The 26,408-nt window shown below is 51.3% G+C and overlaps 2 protein-coding genes across 2 annotated transcripts in view; one reads left to right on the top strand and one right to left on the bottom strand.

Moving 5' to 3' along the window:
• Positions 1–577: 577 nt before the first annotated feature.
• LOC122376152 (rabphilin-3A-like) overlaps positions 578–26,408 on the top strand; it is a 48,595-nt gene continuing 22,764 nt past the window's right edge. Inside the window, exons 1-6 of the mRNA XM_043355868.1 lie at positions 578–669; positions 11,618–11,761; positions 14,825–14,954; positions 15,855–16,137; positions 22,475–22,781; positions 24,400–24,461. Of these exons, the coding sequence (XP_043211803.1) occupies positions 584–669; positions 11,618–11,761; positions 14,825–14,954; positions 15,855–16,137; positions 22,475–22,781; positions 24,400–24,461 (1,012 nt within the window). The 5' untranslated portion in view covers positions 578–583. The remainder of the gene's footprint in view (positions 670–11,617; positions 11,762–14,824; positions 14,955–15,854; positions 16,138–22,474; positions 22,782–24,399; positions 24,462–26,408) is intronic.
• On the bottom strand, positions 17,340–21,523 carry LOC122376153. Its single transcript, XM_043355869.1, has 3 exons — positions 21,417–21,523; positions 20,801–21,083; positions 17,340–19,581 (listed from the first exon to the last, which is right to left on the bottom strand). Exons 1-3 carry the CDS (start codon positions 21,506–21,508, stop codon positions 18,388–18,390), a joined length of 1,569 nt encoding a protein of 522 aa, XP_043211804.1. The 5' UTR covers positions 21,509–21,523; the 3' UTR covers positions 17,340–18,387.

The following is a 26,408-nucleotide window of genomic DNA, read 5'->3' as shown; positions in this document are numbered from 1 at the left end:
GATGGTAGGCAGCCTGCCATTCAAGCGAGTGGAACTCAAAGACGGGTGACGTCTGAGACTGTGGCGAGACATTTTCAAAATTCAAACGGTATCTGCCGGTGAAAACTGAGCGGCTGGATGGTACTTGGCAAGGATATAAGGCTGCTTGTTTTAATATTGCTTTGTTGACATTATATTCAAAGGAATTTGACCTGCACTTGTCTCAACGGTCGGCACAGATGAAAATGTTGTAGCATTAGAAACAATTCTTAAACCTAAACAACACAACATAATGCACTACAAAACTACATTTATAATGGATAATGTCAACACTGTCAGTGGCACCATTACAATTCTGTATGCCCTTTAGGAAATACGGAGCTAACCATCTACCGCGCCTGACTTCTGACGTGCGACATTTCTATCTATAGGATCATTGTGCAGCGTCTCGGACTGATCTCTGTGCCCGAGGGATATCCGGCGGCGTCAAAGGCACTCCCAATCAGTGCACTCCCCTACCCCTCCCCCGGTCACATGACCACCTCTGACGTCACGTTCCCGTTGACCAATGGAGTGACGCGCTGTCTGTGCCGCAGGAGCGGCAATGTCGTCCCAAGTGAGAGGACACCGGCCGGCCGGCGATAACCCGTGGGTGTGCCCCAACGACCGGCAGCTGGCGCTCCGGGCCAAGTGAGTCGATCATGGCGCACCGGTGGCGGCCGTGACGCGCGTCCGGCTGACCCCTGCAGCCCCCGCCCCCTCGCCGGTGCCGCATGGGGACTGAATGTCGCGGACGACGCCCACGCAGCCGGGGTTCTATCGGGAGGAGAAACCTGTGCCTGTGTGTAACCTGCTTCCACTACTAGGGCAAGGCTACTGGCTATTTCGAACAAGGATATGAACTTTGGAAAAAGGTATGCAGAAGGAATTCATGTTCACTGCTGAGTATAAGTAAATTGGTACTGACTGGGCCTAACCAATTATTATGAATAGTAGTTAGTAAGGACCTACATCAATACAGGTTATTAGCCTCTGCAAAGTTGTGTGAAATAGCAATGCGTGAATTTGAGAACTGCCTTTCGTTGCGAGCCCTTTGATCAGTGAACTGGTATCGAGGACCAGCTGTTGGAGGTTAGGGCTTTTTTTATGCATTTTTCACAGCTGACATCCACCAAGCACCGCATTTAACTGATTGCTGGTTACGATGTAACGCTTATTGAGAAGCATGGAGCTATGCAGACCCAGGCATCATAGAGTTAGTAGGTCTCCTTCAGGTACGGCTGCTATTGAACAGTTTTTTTTCTGCGATAAACAAGGTGCCTGTCACTAGTCCCCTGAAAAACATGTGATGCCGACTTATGCGTTCGTAAATGTAATTTCAACTAGAAAGATGCAGTGCTGGTGTTGAAATGAACGCACACACGACGCACGCGACCTGCCCGATCAGTCACTGCACCGCCGCTTTGGCGACAAGCATCAAAGCGGTATCGCTCACCGAACCACTCCCCGACACTTCGCTTTATACAGCCGTGCAAAGTGCCTTGTAAGTGCTTTTCATTCACCGGGTACTCAGGGGCTCTGCTTTTTTGGTGCCCTAGAGAGTCCTTTCACACCTCCCGCGGCATATGTCAAGTAAAGACGGAACTGCTCTGACACAGTCTGCTATCAATTCGTGCACTGACACTGGTCTACTAATTATGGATAAAAGGCCATGAACAAAATTTAATCGACTCAACAGTATGTTTCCCGTCGCTAGCTTGAAACGCTTCCATAGTGCTCACGCCCGTTCCAAATCGTACTAGCTTTGTGATGATCAATGAATGCTTCTTGGTTGAAAGATTGTCGCCCTGGTCTTATCCCGTTGATAAAATCAACATTACATGTATGCCGATAACTACTTCTTAAGAAGTCAACCCCTGTTTTCCTTACTTTTTGGTATGGCTCCGCATTTCTTGATGAAGTGCAAATGACGAAACACAACCAAGTGAAAATTTGTTTGCGGGTATTTTTCCACATCCAATTTCAATTTGATCTCTATGGAGATTAGATTTTGCTATTTGCATGGTGGTGACGGTGTCCCAGGACGTGAAATGACCTGTTTTAGTTCTCTCATCCAGATGTTCCTCGTTCCATCTATTTTGGCCTATAGATGTGTCAAAAGTTTGCCCAGCGTAAAATTTACGGTCAAACTTTCAAACCCTTGACTGGTCCCAAGGGTTACACACACCTATGCCTCGAAAGTGAGCAGCGATCGGTAAGGTGACAGCTACTAACCGAAGCGTGAAACAGCATCGATCGAATGAACTAGCGTGGGTCTAAAGTGATAATTGGTCAGTAGTAAAAATCCTATAATCCTGTTGCATTGTTTATTGTTTGGACTTTGCGTTCTTGCGCGTTTCTGTGACGTTAAAAGGCTGTTTCGTATAAAAATTGTTTTTATTCGAGAAAAAAAAAACGAAGAATTCGTCAATTCTGGACGCTGAGGTTGGCAGTGGGAAAAGTCCAGCATCAACCATTATTCAGAACCTGCACTTGTACCGATTAATGCTGAATTGTTCAGAGTTTGCTGTCCAGAGCCATTGAGCTCACTTTGTTACTGAGTGTTCTCAGGAACTATAAATGATGCCTTGTATCTTATCCAGCGGGAAGCAGGGCGCTTCAGACGCCGCTAATTGATGCTTAGTCGTCAAGTTAGGCATAGTTTGATGTAGCGTAGGTGAATCGTCTTTACTTCTAGACATTGCAACTTCCTTGTTATTAGGACTTGAAAGATGGATGTGTCCCCATCAACAGGATGATTCTCTGGATCCAATGATTTCACTGGATAACACACAATGTATGTGCTTGTGCTCCGTTCCGACTCAATACCAAAACAATGGTTTTAATGGTTAAAACTGATTATACTGAAAACAATCATCGGTCTTATATCTCTCCCCAGAAGGTACGAAAAGTCCTTAACCCGGCACCGCCTGGGCTATTTCCGTACCCACGACAGCCTGGGGGGGGGGGGTCGGATCCGACCCCCCCCCCCCTGTTATCTCGAGAACCAATGGTCGTATCGAGCTCCGCGAGGCGGCGTTCGAAAGGTCTCTACGAGACCTTCCCAAAGCACTCTTAAGATTTCAAGATTGAGGTCAACTTTCGGGTCAAGGTCAGGTCAAAGGTCAAATTCAGGGGTTTTGCATGATTAGGCTTACGGACAGCGGAATCGATAGCTGCTGCTCGAAACTCACCAAAATGACCTCAAAGGCCTAGTGAAGGTACCATGTGCGTATAGGGGTCATACAAGTACGGGTCAAGGTCAGGTCAGGTCACGAAAGGTCACGGTTTTCACATTCTGCTACATGGGTGTGCGACACATGTTTTATGGCTTATTTTTCACTCTTAATCCGATGGTAATGGTTATATGTGACCCCAAGTCACTGTGCTGGTGATAAGTGTGCATTGAAAGCATAAAAAATCGTTTATACCATACGTAACTGAACGAGGGCTAAGAAAAAAAGTCAATTTTTCAACTTTTTATTTTTGACATAAAAATGCATTTTTCTAGACGAGCTTTGTCCCAGGAATCTAGTGGTGCTATTTGTTTTCACATGCGATGTTCACAAATGCCTCTAATTCACGAAAATACTTATGACGTCACCATGCCCTATGCATGTCAGGAACTCAGCCCGACTGTTCGATTCCCCTCTCGCCTCTGGCCTTTGTCCAAATCAAATCTAACCAAAAGACTGTGGATTTGGCTCCTCACGTCTTATTGCCACGATAAGTCAATCAAACAGACAAACAAAACTGTGCAATGCAATGACTTGATATTACAACGTGACTCGAATGCAACATGAGCGCAGTCGCTACCCGTAAATTGCCTCCTTGAAACCACGGTGAGGCCATGGGTACGAGTTAATTGCCGCAAACATGTAAATTAAATTCCGGTAGCCAAAAGAGGATCATGTTAGAGGTAGGACTGCAGTCCCACCTCTTAAGATTTTGGCTGTTCGGCGCAATTTAGTTGGTGGGCTTCAAACAGGACAGCAGTCCCATTCTCAACAGCGTGCAACAAATTACGCCGAACACGTCACCACGGAGCGAGCTGACAAAGCCGGCACATCAGTCCGACTCCGAGAGCCACACCACATGGACAACGCTCCGGTTCCGCCCGAATCTCCTGCGAGAGTGCGCTGCCGCCGCGGCACCGGCCCCACATCACCGCCAGTCACGTGATCCACGGGTCACCAATCAGCGACTGCGCCGCGCGGCGCGGCCGAGCGCCCGCCGGGTAGACTGCGCCGCAGCGCTGCTCGCTGCAGCAGCGGCGGCCAGCCGGACGGCCCGGCGGCCGTAAAGATGTAACAAATACTAACATTTCTCCCCACCAAAATGTGGGAACTCTAAAGTTAACACATTTTCAACAAAAACGCGCACACATTTACATGCAGGCACACTTCACTTCACTGGCCGCACGCGAACTTGGTTGCGGCTGTCGTTGCGGGCCTCGTCAGTCCTCCCGCAGCTGACCCTGGGCTCCTGGACCGGAGGCCAGCGTCATCGGCTGCGTCCTCTTCTTCCTCCTCTTCCACAGGCGTGGGAACGCTGGGAAGTGATGCGGTGCTGCCGGTGGTGCAGGCGTCCTCCAGCTCAGGCTCCACCTCTGTCTTGGGCCGTGGCTCCTCCAGCGGCTCCGAAGACGTCGTCTTTTCGGAGATGGCTGCCGGCAGCCTCCCAGTTTCGGCGTTGACGGGCACCGCCGGGGCCGCCGGGGTGCTTCAGCACACCATTGGCTGCGGCCCACTGCAGCATTGGCAGATGACGGGGCGGTCTCCCCATGGAGAGACGAGGAGGGCTTTAGACTCCGGGCCACAGCCCAGAAGTCGCGTTTGCCCGGCGACAGCCCGGCTCCATCCTCGCCTTTGTGCTTTGGGTCATCATTTGTCCCCCTGGCGGAGAGAGTCATCTCCCCGTCTTTATTTGTCAATGTTTTATGCTGCTCACCGCTCAGGGGAGACTTTTCTGCATTGAGCAGATCTGGCATGGGCAAGGTTCGCGCCTTAACGGAACCATGATCGGATGGTGAGAGTTCATCCGACTTCAAGGTCATAATCGTCACCTTGGGACGGCCCTCTGGCTCGTTCCTGTGTGGTTCAGGCGGTACGTCACCTTCCACATCAATGGCCTCATTTTGGCCGACCTTCATTTCAGCCAGACTTCTCACCTGTCTCAGCTGACGACAGTGGGAATTCTGGTGACCGGGCTGATTCAGCGAATCATTGCCGTGGTACCCGTGAAGCGCGTAGCCAAAGACCGTGTCTATGGCCCGCAGACCCTCTCCGATCTCAATCTGCCTCCACAACACGACACGATACAAATAATCGATGCCGATTAGGAGATCCACCTCCCCACCGTCAAAATCGTCGGCCATCAAATCCGGCAGTCCGGAAGGCCAAGTGGGTGGTGAGGTGGCTGGGAGGGGTGAGCACAGCAACTCTGTGCTCCACATCTTCAGCGTCACGGGATCGCCACCGAACCGACTTCGGAGCGTCACTTGTACCTGATCATACGGTCTAGCTGCTTCCGTCCGTTCCTGGAAGCCGGAACAGGCAAACATGCCCGTACCTGTTACAGGGAGTCCCAGCTCCTTGGCCAGAGAATCTCTGACATAGGAGGTATCTGAACCTCCATCAATGAGGAGGCGTGCCTTTCGCTTGCCTTCCGGTCCCTCGACATCAACCAATGCCGTCAGGAAAAACGTTTCTTTTCCAGAGATGCCTGTGGCATTGTAACATCTGTGGCTCTGGGAACCTGAGTCACCAGCTTCGGCATCGGACTGACCACCCTCAGTTGTGGCCTCCACAGGGCAGAAAGGTGGAGCCTCGAGCGACAGCTCGGGCCTCTCTTCACCGATCTCCTCATGTGGGGCAGCCCTCGCAAAGTGAAGCAGCGAGTGGTGCCTGTTGCCACAGATGGCACACGAGTCGCCACGACAGACTCCGGCCACATGACCCATCCTGAGGCACTGATAGCAGGCTTTGGAAGCCCTGGCGCTCTTCCATCGGACCTCCACTGAGAGCTCCTGGAACTCAGCGCACTGGTCCAGCCGGTGGGAGCCGCGCCCGCAGCATCCGCACACAGGCCCACCGGGCTCGTTCCCTGGGCTCGCCATGCTTTGGGCGTGCAGACTCCTGAAAGCAGACGGCGCCGAGATCAGAGTGTCGGATGAACCGGCATTATCCTTGCCTCCCCTGGCCGACTCTCGGATTCGAATCTCATGTTGCAGGAATTCCAGAAACTCGGAGAAGTCGCTGCTCTGTCGTCTGGCCCACTCGAGACGCCAGCTTTCTGGGATTTTGTCTCTCACGACCGGCAGCATCAGACTAGAGAAACTGTCAGAACTGACTCCCAGGGTACTCAGCGCGCGAGTATGCGCCATCAAATGATCTATGAGAGACCTCATCGCCTTCAGGTCATTTTGGGGGACCGACGGCATGCTCAACATGTCTCTCATTAAGGTCTCTCGGACCAGGTCATCACGCTTGAAGCGCTCTTTGAGAGCTGAGACAGCTTCAGCGTACCCGCCACCTGAGACGGGTATGCCCTCAACGCATCTCAGAGCCACTCCAGCCAAGTGCGATTTAAGCACCACAAATCTCTGGATATCCGCGAAGCCAGGATTGTTGTGGACCGAGATTTCAAATAGTTCCCAGAACTCAGACCATTTCATGATGTCCCCGTGAAAAGTAGGAATTTTCACGGAGATGGAAGACTTAAAATCAGCGTTTCCCGACACAGTCGGTGGCTCAGCCCTTTCCTTGGCTTCCTCAGCCCTTTCAAGGCGGGTGAGGAGGCGAGAGCCAAGAAACACCTCATCCTCCATGGTCTGCATGTGACCAGAATCATCTACCTGCCCTAGCTTGTCGAGCTCAGCCTGTGTGCTGTGCAGCTCGCTCTGCAACTTCTGAACATGGTGGAGCTTGAGGGCAAGTAGGTCTGGGTCCAAGTTTTTACGATCACCTTCTCGGTAAATTCGAAGCTCATTGCACAGTTTCGTGGCCTTTGAACGAAGTTTTGTTCTCGTACTCAAAAGTTCATCCATGATAAGACAGGCTTCAAAATTCAACTTAAATTCAAGTACCAAGTGGACTGTATGTTAAACAAATTATAGCAAAACCATCTAACCGGACATCAATCCGATCGAGCGGAAAAACCTCAATTTCACGAGAGGAGAATTACAGCAAAGTAGGAATCGAAAGTCAGTCCAATCGCCAAGACGGTAGTCCCAACGAAGGCCAGCCCAATCGCCAGGACAGAAGTCCCAACAAAGCCAGTCCAATCGCCAAGACGGAAGTCCCAACGAAAGAAAAGACGATCCGGCCCCGGTGGACTTATGTCAGGAACTCAGCCCGACTGTTCGATTCCCCTCTCGCCTCTGGCCTTTGTCCAAATCAAATCTAACCAAAAGACTGTGGATTTGGCTCCTCACGTCTTATTGCCACGATAAGTCAATCAAACAGACAAACAAAACTGTGCAATGCAATGACTTGATATTACAACGTGACTCGAATGCAACATGAGCGCAGTCGCTACCCGTAAATTGCCTCCTTGAAACCACGGTGAGGCCATGGGTACGAGTTAATTGCCGCAAACATGTAAATTAAATTCCGGTAGCCAAAAGAGGATCATGTTAGAGGTAGGACTGCAGTCCCACCTCTTAAGATTTTGGCTGTTCGGCGCAATTTAGTTGGTGGGCTTCAAACAGGACAGCAGTCCCATTCTCAACAGCGTGCAACAAATTACGCCGAACACGTCACCACGGAGCGAGCTGACAAAGCCGGCACATCAGTCCGACTCCGAGAGCCACACCACATGGACAACGCTCCGGTTCCGCCCGAATCTCCTGCGAGAGTGCGCTGCCGCCGCGGCACCGGCCCCACATCACCGCCAGTCACGTGATCCACGGGTCACCAATCAGCGACTGCGCCGCGCGGCGCGGCCGAGCGCCCGCCGGGTAGACTGCGCCGCAGCGCTGCTCGCTGCAGCAGCGGCGGCCAGCCGGACGGCCCGGCGGCCGTAAAGATGTAACAAATACTAACAATGCATGTTGGAGCTATTTTTTACAATTTGGGGGTAAAAAATCAAGATAGAAAGTTGAAATTTGGGGCATCTAATGTTCTAATAGAGCTCTACAATATATACCGTTTTTTGGAAATTCCCAAAATTTTGGATTTTATTAGCTATTTTCCAAAAAATATAGTTTTTTGAATTTTTAGGGGTGAAAAAAGCATTTTATGGAAAATCTGAGATAGCCATTTTAAAGAACTTGTTGAGCTGCGTCTTCTCATGTCCTTAATTTGCAATTTGCTTTAAACCCTGATTTTTGGCGATTTTTTTAACATTTACCACTTTTTGACTAAAAACGCCATGTAGTTACATCACTAAAATCGATATATCTAAAAAAAATTGGAAATTTTTTCTTAAAAATTGCACAGGAGACGTCAAATTGATGGGGGAGAAGGTATGTCAAGTTTCAAGTAGATAGCGAAAGTGGTTCATGAGTTATTCAAGAAAAACAGAGGGGGGTCGGATCCGACCCCCCCCCCAGGCGGTCGCGGGTTAATGGATTTCAAAAACCTTGTAACAAGCTTATGTTACCAGCACATTGCATTACATGAATTTTGTGGCATGCATCAGCTTCAAAGTCTATCCGCAGTAAAGCATCCTGAAACGTCGTTCCAAATCCGGAAAGTCGGCCATTCTTTAACAAGTGGGGAATAATTTGAAAGGCGTCGAACTATGCTGACAGTCCACAGATCTGCCGAGACAGCGTTCCAGATGAGGTCCTGATGTGCCCGCTGATAGCCTCTCTGCCCTGGGGGAGGGGTGGTGGTGGGGGGGGGGGGGTGATCGCGGCGACGGTGGTCGCGGAGTCCATCGGAAATGTCGTCGCTGCTCACCGCCGGGAGATCGGGCCGGGGCGACACCGGCACCGACGGTCGATACGCCCGGCCGATGTCGCGCGGAGGGCGACAGAGTCCCCGAGCGTCCGTCAGACGGGACTCAGAGTCCGTCAGACGAGTCTCAGAGTCTGTGTCAATTAGGAGTCGATCCAACGTGACTCAGAGTGCGTCAGATTAGAGTCCGTCAGTGGTGAACTCACCGTCCGTCAGATGTGACTTTGGCGACGATATAAGTGGAACATCTCTTGACGCTCACCTCCTGAGCTATAAGCCCATTGTCAGACATTTCCTAGTCTCTCTTATACGGCCTTGGTCTCACCTACCGTCAAACATCCCTTGACCGCCGTCTGCCAGATGTTCGTCAAATATCTAGTAGACTCCCTCGCACCTTCGGTTGTCTGCCACACATTTCTCACTGGTTAACCGATGCCTTTAGCTGACTTGGCAAACCGACCGATCCGACACCTCTCAGTGAGTGTTTAGCCGTCTCAGCAGCCATCCGTCGTCTCTCAGTACGGCAGCTGCCTCTGTTGCATGCTGTCGCCACTCGCCAGCCACCAGCCACGTTTCATGAGCCAGCTGACACTTCAATGGACGTCTGTGACATTGACAGCACCCGTCTGATGTTTTACCGGTGGTTTTATACCTTAACTGGGCCTCATCTCGTGTTTCTGCGACTGTTTGACGTCTCGTCGCGTGGCACTATAACGATCATCTGGCGTCTCGTCTAGGCTCTCAATGATCCTCTGACGTCGTCTCGTCTCGTCTTTCATAAAATCATCATAACGTCTTGTCTTTATCTCAGCTCCGTCTGCGCCATTTTTCACAGACCGGCCGATGTAAGACCGGTCTTTTGCAGAACCGAGCGACCACACTTCATCTTTTGATTGGTCCAGGGGAGCACCTTGTTTCCAATCCTGACATTTTACCATGGTAACGTGCAGAAGAGGACCGAGAAGCGCCATAACCGTGATACGGACTCCGGAGATGCGTGTACCAGTCACATGAGAGAAATAGCGTCTATTTTCATAGCACCCTAACGTAACATATCCATAATGACAGATGCTAAGAGAAAATGACAATAAAAAATTATGGTAACACATTTTACAGTAAACGCCTTGCAGTATGCAGCCCTTACAAACAATTAAAGTGCAATAGAATATGCCTATCAAAGATAATAGCAATCATAATACATTTAGCTATTATTCTATAGCACGTCTAAATGACAAATCCAATGCAATGCACCGGAAATGGACTACATCGATTGATCTCAGTTATCAGGAGCCGCAACAAACCTGTCGCGTTTTATTGGAGCCATGACACAAGTTCCCAAGAGAGCTCTGCACCATATGGTGCTGAAATTCCGAGCTCCGCGAGCGGAAACGCAGTATCGTTTCTGCAGCGATGGGTCTCGCGTTATGAACAAATGACCGGGCCTCTCTAGCGCCGGGAGGGCAGCGGAATATGGAGGGCGCCGCCTCACTCCAGGCACGTTCTAGATTGCCTTTGTGATGCTGGAGATTGGACGGGGTTTTATAAGCTCTCGTATGATGGAGTACACGATTCGCGGCCTTTCTGGTAAGACAGTCTAATGAAGGTGGTGGGGAAATGAAATTAATTGACTGGCGGTTCAGGGATGCATTTTACCTTACCTAGTAGCTGACATGAATATTTACCTAGATAACTTCTGCATAGTTAAGTAGTTGTTCCTCTAAGTGTGCTGAGAAGTTTTAACAACCATCTGAGAACACACGATGCGGCGTGTCGTGTTTTGTTATTGAAGCAATAATTGAAAAATAACATGCATGTGAGCCTTCTTGTCCCACTACTCAAAGGTGAGTCCATCTGTCTCATGCTCTTGCCGCTGGCAAGAGCACACTTGCTGAATTGTGTGCATTATATACATACATTGTGTGTGCTGAATTATGCAGTTTTATGGATGCACGATGTTTGACCAATCCCCGTAAATGTCTAAATAAGTGACCAAAATAATCAAGAAAATAGGAATTGTTCTCGGCGTTTGACGTCAGCCTCTGAACACATACAATAACTGCTATTCAGTTACATTAAACGGACAATTAGCTATCTCGGGTCGGCATTTGTTGGTGACGTTAATGTCCCACGGAGTGAGCGATCGCGGAGACTAATGCCGCCGTTTGCTGCCGGCTGGCAGTGGTAAGCCTATAACTGCCTCTGACCGTGGGTTAAGCCGAGACCGGGACAGTGACCGATGTGGGGCTCCCGGAACTCAGACAGTCACTAAAAGACTAAAGGAAAGATACGGTCCGATCGCTGCATGGCTGAAAGCTGGACACTGGACAATGGACAATGGACAATGGACAATGGACAATGGACATGCCATCAGATGGTCAGACGATGGTCAGCTGTAAGCGGAAAGTTGATGAAACTCAGTGATTGATGATAATCGTATGATTGTCTAGCTGGTATAGCTCATGAAATAAAATTGGTCAGGATGTAGTCTATAAAGCAGCCCACATAAAATCTGTATCAATCCAGACCTTCTTATTCGTAATGGATGAGCTGCACGTACCACAGTCCCTTACTCTCGCTAATTACAACATAATGTAATACTGCGATAGGTACTGACCAGTGGCCCTCCCCATGCGCGCCGTGCATTCCTTTTGGGACCAGTGTTCCACATTTTGACGTTTGTCTGTTTGTTCTCGCAGACTGAAGTCGGGCTGGTCGGTCAAGACCAGCAGCCTACAGCAATACCGGAAGCCGGCACCGCTCAACGAGCGCGAGCAGCACGTCATCGTCAACGTCATTCAAAAGGCAGAGTCGTTCGAGAAAAAGGAACAGATGAGGGTTGGGTGAGTATCGAGAGAGTCGCCACCCCAGAGCCGGCCCGAAATATTTCACCATGCAGGCGATAGTGTCCAGTGGGTAATTGTAGGGATTTGGTTGCGGGAAGTTCACTGCACATCAGTATTCAGTTATTCAAATGGAGGGCGGTATGTGAACTGCCACGCCTCGGTTATAGATACAGCCACTCATCTGAATACCGCATGACGTCCGCTGAAAGCTCGTAGCACTTGGTCGACTATGGATCCTGTGGGACGTGGCGCTAATAATGAACCGTGGCACCATGAGCTGGTGACCCTGAGCTCTGACGGCTCCCGAACACTGCACTGCACCAGAAGCTGCCGCGTCGGACGGTCGTTGTCGTGGCTTCATCTGTCGCTGGTTTTTTATTGCTTTTGATCAACACCTCTTTCCTTTCACCGATTCCAATGTCTTCATCGGCGGCGTTTTTATGACTTCACTATTAGCTCCACCACCGTCAGTATCTTGAATCATCTGCACAAAGTCTCCACCGTCACTACTGTCATCAGTCACCACTCTAACAACCACCAGCACAACACCAACTAGCCTCCATCACCCCACAGACGCCTTCACGTCCGGCGGACGGCAGCCCACGGTCCGTACCGGCCCGTCCGCAGAGCCGTTATCTCTCTGAGCACGCGCTCCGGCCGCGGCGGCAGTGTCGTCAGCGGCGGCTGTTTGCCGACCAAACAGCGCCGGCTCATCTGAGCGGGACCCTCCCGGCCACCTCGTCTGACCCCCGGCTCAGCCCGTTCCACTCTGAGCACCCCATCAGTGCAGGGTCAAGCGCGCTGGGGCGGCGGGACTCTATTACCTACCAGTGGGGCGCGGCCTGGAAAGCACTGCTCTTGCCGAGACGAATCGGATCATGCCTTATGTTTGGTGGGGAAGGGACGAGATGAAATACAATAATGCCAGGTCAAGGACCGGGAGAGGAGCTTTGACTTGGAGGACCTTGGCTTAGACCGACGTTGGACTACTCTTCCACCGACAATTTCTTGTTTCTATGCGTGCAATTGAGGGTAATTCGATGAAAGGATAGTGTCATGCATGCTTACGAGTAATGCAAACGATTCAACGCAGACGCAACCTTCTCAACATCAGCTTCTCAACATTCGGTTGCATAAAATAAAGTGTTTGTTACTTAAGTCAGACAATTAACTTCGTACATCGATTATTGTTGGGTTTTTCTTCACTCCTACATGCAAATGATGAATTGACACCTATACTTTTGCCTGCATCGACTACCTACTTATGTAATTACCCTTGACGGTACTCTAGCACCTATGTCAAGCCTCAGCGCGATCGATTCAGCTGTGCAACTGATATCTGGGTCAGGGGCGGTACGATATGCGGAAAGGATTTGCATCAAGCGCTGCAACAACGAAAGGACGAACTCCTTCAGCTCTCTTTTGTTACCAGCTTTGCTGAGTGGAAGCTGTATCTAAGTGATTGTACCTATGAGACCGAATTCAGACGAGATAAGGTTTCAGATCAAATGCGGTTACCGTGGGGAAGAGATTTGCTAAAGCATACACTGTAAAATAATGTCTGGTCTTTTTAATTCTGCAGCACGAAACGCGGCGTACCTCTAGCATACATATGAGCTAAAGGCCGGCGCTGCCTCTCTCCTGCACACCACACCGGAACAGTCACGGAACTGCGCCGCGGGCGGCTTCCTCAGCAGACCCGGAACAGGCACGGAACTACGTCTCGGGCGGCCTCCTCAGCAGACCCAGCTCCTCTCAATTATTAAAACTTGTTTGCACCTTGCATATCTTTGCAAGTCTAAGCTCTTTGTGGCGACTTCCTCTAAAACTGCAACAAAGCCTGCTTACTTGCAAACGCTTGCAACAGAGCCTTTCTTTATTCAGTACAATATCAAGCTTTCCTGACACGATTTCCACGACTCGAATGCCTAGTGGTAGGTCAAGAAGCTAAAAGGAAGAATACTACCATGGGGTCAATTTCATCCGCTCGTTTATTTGTATGTTCGCGTCCCATCGTCAGGTGCTTCTGAAGGCAATAGCCGTTTTTACTTTTCACGACGGCCATCTGGTGCACATTTGGTGCAGATTAGGTGCAGATTTGGTGCAGTTTTCGTCAATTTAAGTTCAGTGTGTTGTTAAAAGTTATCAGTTTGGGCTGCACAGATGCTTATATACCTCATGTTTTTTTCAAATTATCAGACGTTATTTTCGATTAAAACAATGAAATAAATTCATGATACGAGGATATTTATTATAAAAGAGATTTTGTGCAGTTTTGGTCAAATTAGGTGCATTCGCCAGGTAGCCCGCCGTGAAAACGGCTAATATTAGTCGTTTTCACGACAGCCATCTGGAACACATTTGGTGCAGATCGGGTGCAGATTTAGTGCAGATTTGGTCAAATTAGGTTCGGTGTGTTTCCTAAAAGTTATCAGTTAGGGTTGCACAGATGCTTATATACCTTATTTTTCAATATGATACTTTATTTTCGATAAAAATACTGAAATAAATCCACGATATGAAGATATTTCCAGTAAAAGAGATTTAGTGCAGCTTTGGTCAAATAAGATGCATTCGCTAGATAGCCCGTCGCGTAAACGTCTATTGTCTCATTATGAGAAATATTTATTGAAGACGTAGCGCCCTTCTCAAATTGGCTTCCTGTCGCAAGTACCATGCCGGTGGATTGCTTCCTTCTAGGCCATCTGGAATGGGTACGCACCTGGATACAATATATATTACGATAAAAACTGATTGTATGCGAATGGAACTTTTCGGGGAATACAACTTAGGAAATGCCTGTTATTTTCTTAGCACGATAACCATGTCGGCAAGATCTGCCTCGTGAGAGTATCTAGGCACGGTGCAAAGAATATCTGAATCCTAATGTGTTTTGAAGAAGTGGCCCATATTTTCAAGCATCCTTATTTGTCTCCGTTCACCCTGTTTTGCTAGGAGCCGATATATTTGTGATGCTGTATGATTGTGATATCTATGACCACCGTGTGACGTCAGGTGACGTTGGCCGTCTGACGTGCTACACCGCTGATTGTGCCGCAGAAAACTGGTGGAGCGGCTGGACAACATGCGGCGACACGCAGTCGGTAACGGCGCCAGCACCTGCGTCCTCTGCGGCGAAAAGTTCGGCCTGCTCGCCAGCTCCAAGCTCAAGTGCAAGGACTGCCATAAGGTACGTTACGGTCCAGCGGCGCGGGGGCGGCTGGACGAACCCAGGAGCCAGGCTGGTCACCGGGTGGCTCTGTTCGAATTCCAACTCATTCCTTGGAAAGGTTATTGGATCTGCGAAGGTCGTCTATTGTAGAGCCGATGAGCTCTGTCTGACAGCGAGCTCGGTGGATGGAGGAGCTGACCTGTCACCTTGGTAGGGTGGGTAGGGGGGAGGGGATGACAGCCATCAGTGGGAGAGTTGACAGTCACCAGGGGGGCGGGGGGGGACTCTGCCGATATAGGGACAGCGGCTGTTTGTACTCATGACCAACACATTACCATCATCATTGGCCGGTTGCGTGATCGGCGATCGGCGGATTTCGTGTGTGGCGTTAATCCCATCCAAACTAGTGAGTCCATCAGGACTGTTTGGAGGGAAACAGGTCAAGATAGCAGGTGGTAATGAGTTTATCGCCAGGATAGGCCAACACAGAACTAGTTTTGACACCCTACATGCCACTCCTTCTCTCCGTGTCGCTGTAACTTCATAAGTTTTGTAAGTTACGGTTGAACGCTGTATTGTTGCCTAATTTCAATTTGTTATCCTAATTCGGAATGTCACAGATCCATCTGCTGTGTCCTCGTCTACGCCGCTAAACCGCAATATTCTCTTTCACGCTCAACGCCATGTTCTCAAATACCGCTGCTCCTTTCGGTTGCATTCGCGGTGTTGTCTTTTCCTTATTTGTCACGGTCTGCCCCTACCATTTTCCATGTCACCTGCCTTGACCAATTATGATCTATCACGCTAATATACTGACTGATTACCAAACAACTCGCGGTGGTGACCCACGGGCCTCGCCTGACGGACTGACCTGTATCCGACCTGACCTGGACTGACCTGTGTCTCTGTATCCGACAGGCGGTATGCCACAAATGCGTGGTGGACACATCCTCCACCGCCGGCGAGCAGTGGCTGCTCTGTAAAATCTGCGCCGAGACAAGGGAGGTGTGGAAAAAGTCCGGCGCCTGGTTCTTCAAAGGAATGCCTCGTTACGTGATGCCCGACCCGAAGCGGCCGCCGCTGGCGAATGGAGCGGGTTCGCGGCGGCGCGCCGCCTCGGCCGAGAACCCCGGCTCACCGTCCGGCTCCACCCGCTCGGCCCGCTACAGCTGGGCCAAACACGTGCAGAATAGCGCTAACGGTGAGTGACGGGGAGGCTCCGGGGACCGGGACCACTGCCGTGTCAACAGTAATTAGCCGAGACCGCACGGCTGGGCTGAGTCACGCCGGGCGACATACAGGCGCCGGCCGCGTCGGGGACGGGGCGTCCGGTGACGGAGGGTTTGGGAGGATTGGGAACCGAGCGTCCGCCGGCTGTGGGATTAGGAGGTAGGGTTTGCCGTGTGGTGGCAGGTAATATTTGAAAAGCGGTCCGTCTCATAACAGCGGGTTTTTTTTGGACAGGTTGGTGGGGTAATTAATGGGCAAACAGCCTGGAACTTGCACCAGTATAACGCCTTTTGGGGCGACTAACGGAGCGAGCGAGAGGGTGGGCCTTGCACGTGCGAAATTGCGAGGGGGTACCTCCAACTAACTTGTGCACGGCACCCTACTATCGGCCCAGCCGTTCTCGAGATCTGGAAGCGGCACCCTGCACGTGCGCACGTGCAAAATGGGTCCCAACTGACTTGTGCACGGCACCCTACTAACCGGTCCCTAACTGTGTACCAAATTTGAGCGCAATCGGTCGAGCCGTTCTCGAGATCTGGAAACGACCCCTGCACGTGCGCACGCGCAGCAGCACCCCAACTCTGGCACATGGATATGTAGTGCCTAGTGGGTGCCTACCTACATGCCAACTTTCAGCGCAATCGGCCAAGTAGTTACCGAGATATTGCAACAATTACAAAACGGACACCTCTTCGTTTTGCACGTGGCACGTGCATAAGGGGTCACCCACATGCATCAGGAATAGTCCAATACTTGGTAGAAGGAATGAAGCTACCCTACAAAAATTACCGGGTGTAAATCGGTCAAGTGGTTGCTGAGATATAAGCCTCGCAAAAGCGTGACCACGGCCGGCCGGCCGGCCGGCCGGCCGGCCGCTCATACTCAGAAATTTCCGTTAATCTAAGGAAAGACTCCGCTCGCTTCGCTCGCTCCGTAATAACAGTTTGTGTTTACGGGCCTAGCCTGACAGGAAGTATCAGTTGGCGAGTGGATCCACTGACTCTTCGTACAGGTAGAGCCTGTAAAACAGCCCATTACAGTCGAGCACCCATCGAGCGTCTCGCTCACCCAATACGACTGGCGCCGATAGCAGTCGATGGCCTGTATAGCCAACTACCATAAACCTGTTTACATCCGCTTGAGCAGCAGGACTAATGGATAGGCTCGAAACAATTGGGAGCAATGTTGATTTATTACTAACGCTACCTCTCCGGCGCTTCTAATGCATTGTTGAATAAATGATACCGTACAGCTAGTGGAGCCATATTTACTCAGTAACAGCGTCTTCTGACATCAACAAATAGCGTGAGTGCAGGTTCAATCCACTAACATTGAAGCGTTCAAAGCGCTATTCGTCAACGGCTCGAGCCGTTGCTGACACCGCGTTTGCGTTTATTGTATGTATAGCGCTGATCTGCCTGAGACATGCATCCGCCGTATATCGTTATAAATGTCAGCGAGGTCGGTCCTGTGCCACCGGTTGAACCGGGCCAGCTGCACGCGCTGCCCACAGCCGGTGGTCGCAGCTGCTCACCGCTGCGCCAGCCATCTATCAACCCCTGTCACGGGCCGTAGTTTATTGCCGGGAATACCTTACCCAGAACCAATGCAATTTCCACTGTGTTTGCCTCATAGCGCGGCGTCTCCACCTCGAAACGAATGATGGCCTGTGATGAAATTGACCATGTGTTACGGCCGAATTTCATGCTGCTGTAGCCTGACACATCCACCTGTCTTACGTCCGACATGGGCTCTTGCTGATGCTGATTTATCTTGGAGTTTAATTTCAAACCCTGATGCATGGCGCCGCTCCAATATTGACCTGTCCGACTTAGGTATCTGACAGCTGAGCACTGCGCCTCCCGGTTCAGGCAGGTTCAGTCCCGCTGGAATTAGATTCACGTTTCTACGAATCTCTGGATGGGTGAGGATTTATACACGTTCTGCAGGTCGGCTGTATTCCCTGGCGACTGGGTAGTCTCCAGGAACTGAAATTCACTTCCTGGCTGCCAGTACGTGTTCGGTCGGCAATAAAATAGAATTGACAATGTACTGGCCTATACACCTGTCTACATTTGACAATGATATTCACAATAGCGTCGATTTACACCATTATAATTACCTACTGTCATGCAATGCATACGCTCCGTGCCAAAGACTTCAGCTGCAAGCTATAGCGCCTTCGACCTTTCGCTCGCTGTATTGTGGGGGCCATGCAGCACTAGGCACTGTGGTGACCGCCGCTGCCGTCGCCCGTGCTGCTGCTCGGACCGGCGGACGCCCCGCTGCCGGCCCGTCCCACGGACAGTCCGCTGCTGGTCCGTCGGTCCGGCCCGCCGCTGGTCCGCCGGTCCGGGCCGCTGGCCGTCCGGCGACCTGCCGAGCGGTCCGCAGTCATCGACTCGCCGCTGCTGCTGTCGGTGAGGGCGGCGTGCGCCACTCGCCGGCGCCGCGGCCCGTCCGGCGGCGCCGTGAGCTCGTCACTGCTGGCTGTGGTGCTCCAGTCGGAGCCGGTGCCGGTGCCGGTGCTGGAGCCGCTGCCGGCAGAGCTGGACTGACTGCCCAGTCGGCGGCGCGCCTCGTCCATCAGAGAGCTGATGGTGGAGCTCGTCGAGTCGGCTCTCTTCTCCGCGTCCCTCACCAGCTGACGGGCCTCCTCCTCGGCGGTCGTCACGCGCCCGGCCGCGCTGGACACGATGGACCTGACTGACGTGGCCACCCGCTGAGCGGAGCGGAGCACCTCTCGTACCACGTCCGCGCTCCGCTCTCTGACATCGAACGGCGGTGGAGCGAGTTCAGACGGAGGCTGCGGCCGCTCCGGCTCCCCGATCAAATCCTCCAACCGGAGCTCCTCTGGCAGCTCCGGGGACTCCTTGGAGTGTCCTCCGTGGAACACCAGAGGTGCCAGGTCCTGGTGAAGCTCCTCACGGCGACCCATGAACGTATCTCCACCGCGCCGGCAGCGGGACATGATCCACTGGTGGTCGTCGTCAGTCACGACGCGCTTGATCTTGCGCCGATCGCCGTAGTCGTACACGGTGCGACACTTGGGATCGTACACGCCGTCCCCGGCGTCAAACATGCCCGCTGGCACGTCAACGGCCGGGTGGTCGTCGTCGCGGTCAGTGAGCTGGGAGCGGCCGGCGGGCCGAATGCCGAACTGGATCTCGGACCAGTAGCGCCGGTCCGGGTACTGGCAGTACTTCCAGTTCTGGTCGGAGAAGCTCAGACCGTCGGCGAACGTGTACAGACCGGTGGTGCAGACGCCGCGGTCCCATTGTCCCTCGTACTGGCTGCCAGAGGGGAAGTGCAGCGTTCCCGTACCGTGGAACCGGCCGTCCCGAAACTGGCCCTCATAGCGGACCCCCGAGGGCAGCGTCAGGCTGCCGAGACCTTCCCATCGCCAGCCGAGCACCTGTCGCGGAGAAGAAGGGAGAGTTGAGCCGCGGCAAGAGCTGGGTTTGAACACAGCAGAGGAAGGGGTTGCTGTACCTTTACAGTAATAACTGGAAAGGTACAGTAATCTAAAGTTACCCTCATAGTTGAAGCCATGGCTACTTAGCGGTGCACTTTTCATCAGAAATGAGTCGCCTCTACCGCTCTCTCGGAAAATGAGGAAGTTTCTGCGTTTCTCAGGCAAAGTGTCGATGGCATTGATCTCTCTACACTCAGGAGTGGGTCGTTTCGGTCTCCGGGGCCGGATAAGTGGGGCTGTTAGTGTTCCATCACGTCCGGATGGGTCGGTCGATTCTGTCTCCCATATGGACTGCAGACTGCTGCGGAGGTCACAGCTCAGCCGCATGGCAGACGGATTATTAGCGAGAAATCGACCGGGCGCCTGCGGTGGCGATAAAGTAGTGCTGACCGCGAGTATATACCGCAGCTAAAACGACATGCCGCTTTATTCATGGGAGGATAGCTAGAATGTTATCATTCGGTTTATCGCTTCACGTCATTTGCTTATGAAAGCCTTGAGACCCTCGAGGGTGTTTACGTTTCCTGGAAGTGAGTTCAACGTTGTTTGCTCGGAGAAGATAAGGGTGAATTCAATTACAATGTTTCTCCCACAGGATCATAGAGTGGAAAACAGTACACAAGCTAAATATTCAACAGCAGAGAGTACATATTTGAAAGAAAATGCTTTGGGTTCAAAAAATTGTATGCTTAACTAGCCATACTTTTGTCACATTGTCGTCCCCGATCGTCCGCTAAGCTCCATAAATTTTCAAGTACCCACCCGTATCGAGCCAGCACGCCCACTGGCACCTCGTATTACAGTCAATAAAACGGCTTTCAATGTACCGACAAAATGAGTGCTGCAGTTGATAGCCGTCACACATGCAACGAAACGCTGTGGGCATCGGCACCCGTTAACCCCGAAAAATTGCCCCCATTATCGGACATTGTAGTATTGGCGTGGTAGCCTCTCTGACCTTTCCCTGGTAGTGGTGACCTCGCTCTGACCTGTCCCTGGTAACAGTGTCCCTCTGATGATCTGCCCCTGGTGGTGGTGAACCCCTCATCTGACCTGCCCTACGCCTCTGCTCAGTCCATCTAACTTGTCCCTTGTAGCGGTGACCTCCCTCTAACCTGTCCCTGTTGCCCATCTGACCTGTCCCTGTTTCCCATCTGACCTGTCCCTGGTAGCGGTCGCCGGTCGGAGTGTTCTCAGTGATCTGCAGCGGACAGTTGGGCTCGGGCCGCTCCGACTCGGGTGCCACCAGCAGCCGTCCCGTGTCGGGGTCAGACAGCTGCACCGACTCAGGTTTCAGACACGGCGGCGGCGGCTGGTCCGGCTGGTAGGACAGATACTCCATCGGAGCGAGTGGAGCTGCTCCGTCGGGCTCGATGGCGCCGCTCCGTCGACCTCGATTGTGCCGCTCTCCGGGGAGGTGCCGACAACAAAACACGCCCACTCTGCGGCACACGGCGGCTTGTCGGCGGACAGAGGAGAGAGGGAGAGAGGGAGGGAGGAACGGAACTGCAGCTGAGCCCGACGGCAGCTGACGATGAGGTCAGGTATCCCGGAGAACAAACACCGCCCAAAGTAGCCGGAATGGAGAAACTGCCGCCACCCGTTACCTGTGCGTGGCCGCGCAGGAATTGTGTTTACCACATTTACGTTGGGTATACAATGTTTCGCAAGGATGAAATAGACGTTATCCAATATACGCAAAATGGCAAAAAATGCGTAAGAATGACTAAAATGTAGATGACGAGACATATCGTAAAGGAAAAGATCTTGCCCACCTTGATCGTCTCCTTCTTGATCTTCGTGCAGGAATTTCAGCAGCCACCAACAGCGCAACGGACGGTACTTCTTTGTTCTCGTGACTGGTCATTTCCCACTTCCACTCTCTAAAGAAACAGCTCCTTAACTTTTCGCTAGCTCTGAAAAGCTTCTTGAGTAACTGGAAACTTTGTACTGAATAAAACACGCGGAAAGTGAATAATGAAGGCTAATTGAATGGAAGATGGCAGATGAGAGAAACAAGGACGCTGAATTGGAAAAGAAATTAGGTTACGGTAGGAGATAGATTTTGGAGATGTTAGAGTAAAAAGATGACATTATTTTATGAAAGGGTTGGAGAGAATTAGAACGGGATGAAGGAAATAAGGGAGGGATAAAAAGTAGAGATAGAAACGATTGATGTGCTCACCTTTGTTGTCGTTCCGGATGATGTCCTGATGTCTGTTTCTGTTCCAACTGACGTGATATAACGTTTGCTTTCGTTCCGACTGATGCGCTGTAACATCAGCCCTCGCTCCGACCGACGTTCGGACGTTTGCTCATACACCGTGGTGTTGATAGCCGTCCAGTTGCGGTGGATTGCCGGCTCCGTTAGTACCGGGGCCAGTAAACACGGAGTGAGTAGTGTGTGGCCGGTACACGGGCCGGCCGCAGGTCCCCACCCGGCCGTCCCGAGTGTCATTGAGCGCTCTATTGGTCTCGTAATGACCGACTGTTGGGTAATGTCTCGCATGGCTGTTCCAACGGCACGTGCCGCGGTCGTTCCCACGTGGGTAATACTGTTACGGCTCCCAGCTCATGTTTCTCGGTATGTTCTTTGGCGTATTCACCTGGCAGCACGGTGTGATCAATGCCGCGTGAACTGATCTCTCTCTCTCTCTCTCTCTCTCTCTCTCTCTCTCTCTCTCTCTCTCTCTCTCTCTCTCTCTCTCTCTCTCTCTCTCTCTCTCTCTCTCTCTCTCTCTCTCTCTCTCTCTCTCTCTCTCTCTCTCTCTCTCTTTCTCTCTCTCTTTCTCTCTCTCTCTCTCTCTCTCTCTCTCTCTCCCTCTCTCCCCAGGTGATCCCTCCAGCCCCGGCTCGGACGCACGGTCGGCGCCCCCGCTCTCCGGCCGCGCCAGTCCTGCCGTGGAGCGCCGCACCGGACCCCCGGACCGCACCACCAGCCTGGGGTCACAGCGCAGCTCCAGTCTGGGCTCGGAGAGGGGCGCTAGCGTGGAGTCGGGCCGCGGACCGAGTCTGGAGTCGGATCGCGGAGTCAGCCCGGCGCGGACCGTCGACTCCAGCTCGGAGGATGAGGACGCGCCACGGCGGTCGGCCGTGCGCCGGGTCACCACCTACGAGCGCGTACCTCCGCAGATGGTCAGGTGAGCCGAGGCTCGCCGCTGTGTGTCAGAGCTCAGAGGTTCCTGCAGTAGTTGGGGTGGGGTTAGTAGAGCTCTTCCTGCTGCCTGAGCTTATTTTGTACCATGCTGGAACGTGAGTTCACTTATCACTGGCTGCCTGGCTGTCTCAGAGGACCATCTGGCTCACCAGCTAGTCAGCTGAGCTCACTGACTAGTCTGGTGGAGTCATTGGCCCATCAGGCTCCTCAGGACGGTATTGTGTCGGTGCCTTTGATCAAAGACAGACCAGCGGCACGTCACCAGTGTGGTTTGACGTCACTGCTACCACTGCACCTCACAGCATCCAGGACTGATGTGCATGTGTGTGCCAACTGTGCCTGTCTGCCATGACGTAGAACCCACAGTGCCGAGAACTTCAGTAGCTGGAGCATGCAGCCCCTCCCTGTAGAGCCCAACAGAACAGCTAGCAATATGCCTTGCCGTGTTTTGTATTTGTCTTGAGTGAAAAGAAGAACAACGCTCGAGACGATATGAACATCACTGCGCGTACGATGAGAGCACGCCCTTACAGCTGTGACACAGTCTATCATGTGCTGTTTGCCTTTTGTTTGATTGTTTCAACAACACATGACGTTGTTACAACAGTCCAGAGCTTTTTGACCATGTGCTTTTTCCGGTAGTTGAAAATGAAATAGACTTAGGAACCAATTGATGCGTACCAATATAGCAATGTGCTCGTATGCCGTAAATATAACATGTGAGTGTTGCACTCGCTTGGTAAATATTTGCCCCACCAGTGGCTTTCATCACCCAATTTGCACAACACATGCATGAGTGCACTGCTCTGTTGCCGAATACATGTTTTTGAGCTTGATGTCTTTATTTTCGCCTCCAGCACGACCTCGTAGTAGTTAGTTTGTGTTCATCCTAGCGTGTTTGTAGTGTGGAAGGTCGTGGCTTTTAATTAGGAACTTGTTGAAATTCACTTAAAAATGAGTCAATTATGTGAACTCAAAGTACGGACGACAGCTGCTAACGTTGACACAGATATCTAGCATGGCAGCACAGATTTGTCGCTTCTTAGCTCACGAGCGTGGCATGTTTAACAGTCGCCACCATAATCAGTCAGCCAGTCTGCTAAAACGGTTTCATCGTAGCTAAATCGAGTGGCTCTGTCTCTAGCTCGGTCAGCGTCGTAGCATGTTGAGCTCGTCAGCGAGTGATGACGGGAGATTGTCGGACGTGCGCCAGCGACCCTGACAGACGCCGTGTACCAGCGGACCCCTCCCGTCCCTCTCTCTCTCTCTCTCTCTCTCTCTCTCTCTCTCTCTCTCTCTCTCTCTCTCTCTCTCTCTCTCTCTCTCTCTCTCTCTCTCTCTCTCTCTCTCTTTCTCTCTCTCTCTCTCTCTCTCTCTCTCTCTTTCTCTCTCTCTCTCTCTCTCTCTCTCACTCTCTCTCTCTCTCTCTCTCCCGCTCCCTCTCTCTTTCTTCCCCTCTCTCTTTCTTTCACTCTCTCATTCTCCTCTCTCTCCCTCTCTTTTGCCCTTCCTCCCCGCGACTCTTTCCCTCCCTCCCTCTCCCCGCCTCTCGCCTCTCGCCCTGGTCGTGAGGTGAATTCGGTCCACTGCTCTATATGCAGCCCAGCCGAGGAGCAGGCGGAGACGCGGCCGGAAACGACAACCAACGGCGACGCACCACAAGGTAAGGCTCTCGGGCGTCCCGGGATTACCGATATAGATTAGCCGCGTGAGGCACAAACTCAAGAGTAAATGTGCATGCAAGCACGTGTTCATACATGCACAAGCGTATCTCAAAATAGCTCAGAAAATGAATGATTGTTATGGCTAGCCGTATTCGAATGTCTGTTTCCACAAACAATTTCCTCTTCCCAACGAACAGCCCAACTTGCAGATTGTCTCAGCTCTTACTTTTAGTTACCGACGTAGCGCTGTGCTTTTGTACTGCACGGATGTTTTCGTTTCTTTGTTTTAGTGGTCTTGAGAAACTTTGCCGGGGTGTCGCTTAGAAGAAGTTTCACAAGCTGAGTAAGCAGTAAAACAAAATCAATGAAACGGAAAACAGTGGGTAAAGGGAGCAGCATCCGAATATTGTTGGACCCCATCTAAGTTGATGTATCCTAAGTTATTTTGAGGGATTTTTCTATAAAAATGCATAATGTTTTCAAAATAACAGTTCGTATTTAGTTGGAGTACAGTTGCATGTTTCTTTCATTTACCTACCTGTAAGGAGCCATGTATTAACTTCTTTAGAACAGTGCATAAATCCTGCAATGCTTAGTATACAATAATATTTGTACTGAAAAGACCAACAGCTTATTATGAAAGAGGAGTTTACGCTCAAGCAAAGTTGTCATGAATCTTCCCCGCTCGCTCTTTCGCCGCTAAATATTCCTCGATCCTCATAGTAAGAGCCTGATCCATGCTGTGCCGCAGCGCCTAGTAGTTTTCTACTTTGCCGCTAGATGTCCCTAGCAGTCTAGCGCCTGAGTAATGCTGTGCCGCAAGGCAGCTGCTCAGCCTGCATCATAGTGAAGCTGCCTTCATGGCTGCATCCTACCTTACTGAGAGGCGCTACGTTGTAGATTATGTTTGTGCGATAAGAGACAGCTGTGCTGCAGTATGAAATGCATGCCGGAGGGCCCGATCAAGTCAATCGGCCTATAATCGATGCATGGACTTAATGACGGCATGAGCAAATACGGTCTCTCGGGAGCTCATGAAATAAAAGGCAGTCGGGATATCATTGTACCCATTCCATGAATAATGACACTCGACACCATATGTCTTTAGTCTTTATCATGCTTATATTTATCTGCAAACGTTGCTCACACTGTGCACAATAAGACATTTGTTTGAAATGTAAAGCACTTTGAATTCGTGTCAGATACACTTTATTGTGCTTAATCTAATAATGTAAGCAATATCTTTTCGAGGTCTCTCAGATAAACTTATACATTCAGAGATGTTACAAGTGTGAGGAAAGGCCCTATAGAAGATGATCGTGCCACTGAATCGTCTTCTCGCATCCAAGTAACTGAATCATATTTCGAATTTCGATATATCTTGTTGTGTTGCATTTTGACGTGACACAACGCATTCATTATTCAATCACACCTAATAACTCAACTGTAGACAACTTGCACACCGGATTCTATTTGGTGACTATTTCCAATCATCCCCCATCGGAGGAGCCTCGGGTGGCGTGTCACGTAATTTGCCTTGTGATTCGCGTGCCCTCCGTGACCTTATCCCTATTCAACGCGTGACCTCGTGCTCATGACCGACCGGGAATCGAAGCTCAGGGCGGGGGGAGGGTCGGCACGCTACTGTCTCGGCTGGGGAGGGGAGGAGGGGATGGGAGGTCAAACGAGCGCTGCCATCAGTGCCCGGGGGAAAATCACCGGCCAGGGCGGCCGTCCAGCGTCGCCGGCTGTGACGTATGCGGTGTCGGCAGTGGACAGATCTGGACGGCAGGTTTGCTGTGAGGTGGCTTCACGTATAAAAAAAGTAACTGTAACTGTTTAGCGTGTGACAGTCTCATAGATAAGTCATTCATGTTTCTGAGAAACGGGCAATATCGTGGGAAAATATGAGACTGCAGAACATCCTGTGGACTGTGGTATTGGAC

The sequence above is a fragment of the Amphibalanus amphitrite genome, unplaced genomic scaffold, assembly GCF_019059575.1.
Source record: "Amphibalanus amphitrite isolate SeventyFive unplaced genomic scaffold, NRLGWU_Aamphi_draft 002033F_arrow, whole genome shotgun sequence".
Taxonomy (NCBI): domain Eukaryota; kingdom Metazoa; phylum Arthropoda; class Thecostraca; order Balanomorpha; family Balanidae; genus Amphibalanus; species Amphibalanus amphitrite.
This window is presented reverse-complemented; position numbering and strand designations above follow the sequence as displayed.

Excerpts from the sequence above, each read along its gene's own strand:
- LOC122376153 (XM_043355869.1), bottom strand. The coding sequence starts at position 21,508 with ATGACCAGTCACGAGAACAAAGAAGTACCGTCCGTTGCGCTGTTGGTG. Across the intron at positions 21,084-21,416 it reads TCAAGAAGGAGACGATCAAG|AGTGGGCGTGTTTTGTTGTC; the intron begins GTGGGCAAGATC and ends CGTGTGCCGCAG. Across the intron at positions 19,582-20,800 it reads GCGACCGCTACCAGGGACAG|GTGCTCGGCTGGCGATGGGA; the intron begins GTCAGATGGGAA and ends TCTCCGCGACAG.